The 6,876-nt window shown below is 57.6% G+C and overlaps 1 protein-coding gene across 1 annotated transcript in view; it reads left to right on the plus strand.

The window, feature by feature from the left end:
* The window catches only part of WDR1 (WD repeat domain 1), a 57,360-nt gene extending 52,943 nt beyond the window's left edge, over positions 1–4,417 (plus strand). The window contains exons 12-15 of the mRNA XM_007948776.2: positions 99–206; positions 1,730–1,903; positions 3,533–3,677; positions 4,311–4,417. Coding sequence (XP_007946967.1) covers positions 99–206; positions 1,730–1,903; positions 3,533–3,677; positions 4,311–4,417 — 534 coding nt within the window. The remainder of the gene's footprint in view (positions 1–98; positions 207–1,729; positions 1,904–3,532; positions 3,678–4,310) is intronic.
* Positions 4,418–6,876: the final 2,459 nt, after the last annotated feature.

Raw genomic sequence — 6,876 nt, forward strand, 5'->3', positions numbered from 1 at the left:
GCCCTGTCATCATCCCCTTTGGGAGATGGGGTGGAAACACCAGTGAGGGGCCCGTCCCGGGCAGCCCAGCCCTCTGACCGGCTCTGTGTGTTCTGTAGATCGTTCTGCTCAAGGACCAGAAGAAGTGCTTCAGCATCAACCCCGACTATGAGCCTGAGGTGGTGGCCGTGCACCCCGGGGGTGACACGGTGGCTGTTGGCGGTGCGGTAAGGCCTCTTTCCCTCATGTCTCTCGCCTGCTGTATTGGGGGGCTTGCAGGGTATGGGAGTGGGGTGAGTCCCGGGACTGTTTGGAGAGGAGAGAAGAGGTGGGGTGGGCTCTCCAGAACCAGCCTGGGAAGGAGGCACGAGGACCCCGAGTGTGGGACCAGTGCCCTCCTATAGCCCCAGTGAAAGAGCCGTCTCCCTGTCCCCTCCCGGGCTTCCTTGTTGCACTGATGGCTGGTCTGGCCCCAGCTGTGAGGCCCCCACGGCAAGGTGGGCAGTAGGTGCCTAGTGACGGGGCGGTGACACCGTGGTGGTGGTGCCCCTCCTGCCCTCTGGATTGTGGCGTCTCCGTGGGGCAGAGGAAGAGAGCAGGCCCTGAGCGGTGGTGGTACTCTGGTCATTTCTGCCAGTGGGCACTTGGTGAGCATGTCTGGCGTGTCGAGTACCGGCTGGGCCAGGTGCAGTGGGGAAGAAGGTGGACCAGGTCCCGCCCCTGTTATCTGTTTATTACTTCCCCCCAGCGCAGACCCTGTGCAGGGCTCGGGGGTAGAAACGAGGCCACCGCTCAGAGCAGGAGGGGTGTGTGTGTGTGTGTGTGTGTGTGTGTGCGCGTGCGTGCGTGCGTGTGCGCGCGCGTTTGTTCGTACATTCGTACGTGGCCACCCAGGCTGGAGGATGAATTGCAGTGGGACATACAGATCATGGTGCCTGGCACTGTCCCCAGAGGGTGACTGCAGAGTGCTAGGACGTTGTTTGTAAGTCCCTGGGTGCTCCTGCTTCAAGGACCCCTGCACTCAGTGAGGACAGCCAGGAGATGGGTGGCACACGCCCTAGGAGACAGCAGGCATTGCTGCCTGAGGGAGAGTGACGGGGAGTTTGCTGGGAGACAGCCTGGCCCGTCAGGGTGGCTGTGCTACATGGTCTGGCTGGTGCTCGGGTTGGGTGCAGGGTGGAGGTGGAGTGCAGGGCACGGTACGGTGGAAGTACCACAGCCACGCAGAACGCTGGGCTGGGCCTGGGTGACCCCGAAATTCTGCCCACTGGGGTGAGCCCAGAACCGTCTCTGGGAAGTGCCCGTGGGTGCTGATGGGAGGACAGTGGTCACGTGGGAATGCCCTCAGGTGCCCTTGTGGAGGGAAGTGGCCCCGGAGGTGGGGCTGGGGTGTTGGGAGCATGCGGTGGCCTCTCTGGAGCAGGGATCGGAGGGGAAAAGCCCTTTCTAATAGAGCTTCAAGCCGGTTCATTCCAGTTTGACCCCCTGCTGCGATTTTGCATTGAGTCCGGGGTAGACTGACTCGGCCTGCGATTTAACCCGATCCAGGTGATGCTTCCAGATCCCTAGAGGATCCTAAGTGTACAGGAGCCCCCTGGGATCTTCGGAAGGTGGACACTGGTTGTCGCCATCTGGGCCGCGAGTGCAGATTCTCAGCGGGGGGCACTGGGTCGAAGCCCTGCCCCCACCCCCAGGAAGGGACCTGTGCTCATTGAGAGGGTGGCTGACTTCTCTGTCCCTTCCTGCATAGGACGGGAGCGTCCGCCTCTACTCCATCCTGGGCTCCACGCTGAAGAACGAGGACAAGCTCCTGGAGGCCAAGGGCCCCGTGACAGACCTGGCCTACTCCTCGGACGGTGCCTTCCTCGCCGTGTGTGACGCCAGCAAAGTGGTCACGGTCTTCAGTGTGGCCGATGGCTACTCGGTGAGTGGGCCCCGCCCCTACTGCCCTGCACTTGGGTGGCTGGGTGATGGTCCAGTTTAAAGGCACCTGCAAGTGAATCCCTCCTCAGCAAAGGTGGGGGCAGTGGAAGAGAGCCACGCGTACTTGGTGGGGAGGCCCACGAGCCACCCATCCCGCCTTCAGGGGTGCTGTTTGGCCTTTTTTACCAGTGAGGTGACTGCATGTTGGAGGGATTCCATTGTGAGCATGACTGGCTCAGGGACCCAGCGCCCCTTCTTTCCACTGTGCCGACTGCCCTCCCACCCCCACCATCACTGTGACAACTCAGATTGACAGGAAAGTCAGAGAATTCCCCAGGAATGTACCACCAGCACTTTGCCTGGGATGCACTCACATGTCTGTCCATCCAGGAGCTTATGTGATTTCTGGTGCTTGATCATGTGCGTTACAGACCCCTCCACGCTACCTGTCAGCACTGCTGCCCGTTTGGACCTCTGCCCAGAGGCACTTCAGCTGCTACATGTTAATAACTAGAGGACAGTCGTCCTTGGGTTTTTCCATTTGCTGTAGTGCCTGGTTAGTGAAAGGTCTGGGTCCGTGTCAGCACACGTCTGCAGCATGTGTGCACCCGTGTAACCCAAACCCCAGTCAGGTACAGGACATGCCCCTCCTGAGAAGGCTCCCTTCCGCCCAGCAGCTGGGCCCTTCCTGATGAGCAGGGCCCCGGCATGGACTGTGTTCATCAGATGTCAAGTCACCTGGTGATTGGCATGGGCTTTGGCCATGCCTAAGGCATTTGACTGCTAACCAGAAGTTTGGTGGCTCAAACCCACCAGCCACTCCTTGGAAGGAAGATGGGGCATTCTACTTACATAAATATTTACCACCTCAGAAACCCACTGGGGCTCGCTATGAGTCGGAATTGATTTCATGGCAGTTTGGGTTTTTTTTCTTTGAGTTTTTGAGTTTTGGCTGTCTTACTGATGGATTGCTCAAGTCATCCACAAAGGTAGAGCAGCAAAGCATGAAATGGCAAAACAGAAAAGACAATCGTGTCTAGGTTGCTGACCTTTAGGGAGTTGAGAGGTGGAGAGTTGAGGACAAGATTGCTCTGAAGCAGCAGCTCTCCGAGCATTCAGCATTACTGCTACTCTGTGGCTTCCCTGGATGACGTGCTCCAAGTCCCGTTTTCAAAGTGCTGGCAGGACAGACACTCTGTGGTTCCCAGGGACACAGCTAGGCTTGGTCCACCCACCTGCCCAGAGAGAACCCTTGGAGAGGCAGGCCAGCCCCCTAGGTCACAGCTTCCCACCCAAGGAGGACCCCTAGAGAGGCAGACTGGCTTCAAGGTCACGGGCGCCTGCTTAGGGAGGACCCCCGGGGAGGCAGGCTGGCCCTTGTGGTCGCAGACTTCTGGTGCTGTACTCTTGTCCCCTCAGTAGACCGAGGGCTCAATAAACTCAGTGTGAGGCATGTGTGGTGGAGGGACCCCGGGGCCTGGACTGTGCAGAGAGGATCCGTGAGTCCCAGGTGTTGCCGGGAGTTAGGGATGTGCTCAGTGAACCCTCTCTCCCGTTGTGGCTGAGGACTGCATGGGGTGATACGTGGCAGTCTGGCCTGAACCCCCTCTCTTGTCTCTCCCACAACTAGGAGAACAACGTTTTTTACGGACATCATGCAAAGATTGTCTGCCTGGCCTGGTCCCCGGATAATGAGCACTTTGCTTCCGGCGGCATGGACATGATGGTGTATGTCTGGACCCTAAGCGACCCTGAGACCAGAGTCAAGATCCAAGGTGAGTCTGTGGCCGTATGCCAGCCATCCCTGGGCACCGAGTGTCCCTCTGTGCTTCTGTGGGGTGGCCCTGCTGGAAGCAGGCTGCTTCTCCTCTCTGGCCAGTGCCAGGAGCTCTGCTAGGCTGTGCTGGGGACCTGGAGGCCTGTTCCCCATGAGGGGCCAGGCAGCTCCCTATATAGGATACTGTGTGCTGAGTAAAGAGTTATTGTGGACCCCTCTTTCCTGCCCCTACCCTGTCCCTTAAATCTAGACTCTGCACCGGGCATGTTTACTCAGGCATCGGTGTCCAGGGTCTCAGCCCGTCACCCTGTGGCTTAAATCTAGACTCCACGCTGGGCACACCTGAGAGTACGTAGAGCCAGAGGTGTGCTGAGCGCCCCGCAGTACCCAAGTCCATCCCCCCGCAGAGTTGTGTGACCCCAGAAGTCCAGTGCTGCGGGTGAGGTGCTTGGCTGCAACCCAGCCTGGTTCCCCACTCGGCCTTCTGGGGTCTGATTTACAGCCATTAGGGGGCTCTGTCTTGGGATCCTATTGCTGCTTCAAGCAGAGGTGGTTCCGTACTCCCAGCCTGAGATACACGGGAACCCGAGAAGCTGGGCTTTGCCTTCAAACCAAGCTGTTTCCTTCCCAGACGCACACCGGCTGCACCATGTCAGCAGCCTGGCCTGGCTGGACGAGCACACACTGGTCACAACCTCCCACGACGCCTCCGTCAAAGAGTGGACAATCACCTACTGAGGCCCGCCCCCGGAGGCCCGCCCCCGGACCGACCTAATCAGGGACTAGACCTTCACTGCAGCAGAACGTGTTTTTTTCCCCCAATGTTTCTGTGACGCGCCCGCCCCGCCTCCGGGAGGAGGGCCGGCAGGAATGGCACTCCTCGCCTCTACAGGGTGTCCCTCTCTGTACTTGTCCTTCTGAAAGCTTTAGACAGTGACGGTTTGCACATGAAAATAAAACGAGCACTTAAACCGTGTGTGGAGCATAACTCAGACCCAGCTGCCCTCCCAGCCTGTGGCAGATTGAACATTCCAGAGGCGGCAACCGCGTTAAGTCCACGGAGACGCAGACCCGCGGCTTGTTCTCTGAGGGCAGGACACAGGTTGGGGAGCCATGCCGACTGCCTCTGCCTTCCACCCTGCGCGACGCAGCTGTGCTGGAGAGCAGCGCGCGCTAGCTGCAGCCCCGCGCCCCCGAGCCTGAAGGGCAGCCACCTGTCCCCATGCGTGTCCCGACCCCGCACACGGTGTTGCCTCCAGACAGCCGCCTTCCCCTCAGATGGGGCGTGCACAAACCTGGGTGTGTTTCTTTGTCAGTTTTTGTGCTTGATTTGAAGAATGGAACCGTGGTTTTTTGTTGTGTTTTTTTAATGTGTCTAACCGTTGCCTCTTGGTGTTTACACACCATCTCGTTGGCGGCCCTGTCTCCAGGTCACCAGCCCTCGGCCAGCGGCGTGTGCAGGCCAGCAGCGTGTGCAGCTCACTCGGGCTTTGATGTGTTCCTGCCTCTCTGCCCCTCCTGCCCCCAAGAGCAAAGATTAATTTAAGGGCCGGGATGCAGTCTCTATAGAGTAATCTGTCACGTTTTCACCCTTTCTTTTCAGTGCAGAAATTAAAAGTCCGTCTAAAGCACCGTGACCTGGCGTTTTTTTGCGTGTGTGGGACTCACTGGTAAATGTTGGCTGAGAACAATCCCTCTCCTTGCACTTGTGGAAACACTTTGAGCGCTTTAAGAGATTAGTCTGAGACATCATTAAATACCTTTTCTCTCTGTTGTCGGTCACTGACTGTGTGATGGGACCAGGGCCGGGGAGGCGGGAGGCTTCATGGGGGCCCTCAGGCGTTCCGGTTCCCCTTCACCCCACAGCCCGCAGAGCCCGGGCTGCCACCCCACCCTCCTGCACCCCATTCCCATCACTGTGGGACCTGGGCCACACCGAGCCCTTCTCTGGGCCCATTGTCTTCATTTATAAATGGGGAACACTGGACCAGATGGTCCCGTCTGGTTCTTAAGCTCTAGGGCGACTGAGGTCTTTTGTGGTGGTGCCGGTGCCATTGGGTGGATTTCTGGCAAAATGGCACGTGAGAGAGTCAAGCTGCCCGTAGGCGTTTCCAGGCTATAATTACGGGAGCAGGTCGCCTGCTCTCTCCTGGCAGTTGCACGGTGGGCTTGAATCACCGACTTTTCGGTTAACAGCCACACGTTTCACACTTGCACCACCAGAATGCCTTGACCTTTCTCCTTTCAAGGTGAGGAGTAACGCACATGTGGATATTGAAAAAGAACCTTCTTCCTGAGCCTCCAAGTTCATGGTGAAGACATACTCTGCTGTAACGTGGAAGGATACCACGATGGCCGAGTTTGATGTAATGCCACCGAGCAGTACTTTCCCTTCTGAGGCTGCATCTATTGTTCCTATCAAAAAAAAAGAGGCTAAAAAACTCTAGGAAGGGCAAGAGGGGATACTCCAGTGTCAGTCTATTGAAGTCTGGTGCCACCACCAGGCAGAATCCAGGAATGCACCTCATCCCTGTGAATTTACTTGGGTTCAGAACAAGGTACTTTCACAGCAGCGAGGAAAGGGCTCAGAAAATGGTGTTGCCAGAACCAGGGAACCATCTGGGAAAGTCAACAAATTGCTGCTGCTTGGGCCAGAGTGGATGAAAAGTTAACACTTAAAATGAGGTCTGCCAGGTTGAGTCCCCCCGGGGAGTTCTTGGTTGCTCCAAGGGGGCAGGTTGGAGATTGAGCGGCACAGATGGTTACTGTGCAGTGGGACGGGCTGCCCTGGATGCGGTGGGCAGCCTGGCTCACGCGTGTGCAGGAGGCGGGTGGCATCTTCAAAGGGTTAATCGAAGAGAGTTGAATGGACTGGGAGCCCTTCAAACAGGGAAGCTTTTGACTATTAACCTGAAGGTTGGTGGTTCACATGTACCCAGAGGGGCCTTGGAAGGGCCTGGAGTTTACTTCAGAAACTCAGCCATTGGACACCTTCTGGAGCACAAAGGGTGCTCTATTCAGACGTGGGGTTTCCTGTGAGTCATTGTGCTTTTGTTTGGGGCAGAGGAGGTGTTAGGATTAAGCGACTCAGAAAGAGGTGATGAAGCAGGCAGGAACCAGCTCAGCGGGGAGCTGTGGGCAGCCCTAGGCCTGAAGGTGCTTGGGGAGGGAGCCAGCCCCAGTGCCCAGAAAAGCGA

The sequence above is a fragment of the Orycteropus afer genome, unplaced genomic scaffold, assembly GCF_000298275.1.
Source record: "Orycteropus afer afer isolate SDZICR_OR568_19922 unplaced genomic scaffold, OryAfe1.0 scaffold00224, whole genome shotgun sequence".
In the NCBI taxonomy this organism is placed as follows: domain Eukaryota; kingdom Metazoa; phylum Chordata; class Mammalia; order Tubulidentata; family Orycteropodidae; genus Orycteropus; species Orycteropus afer.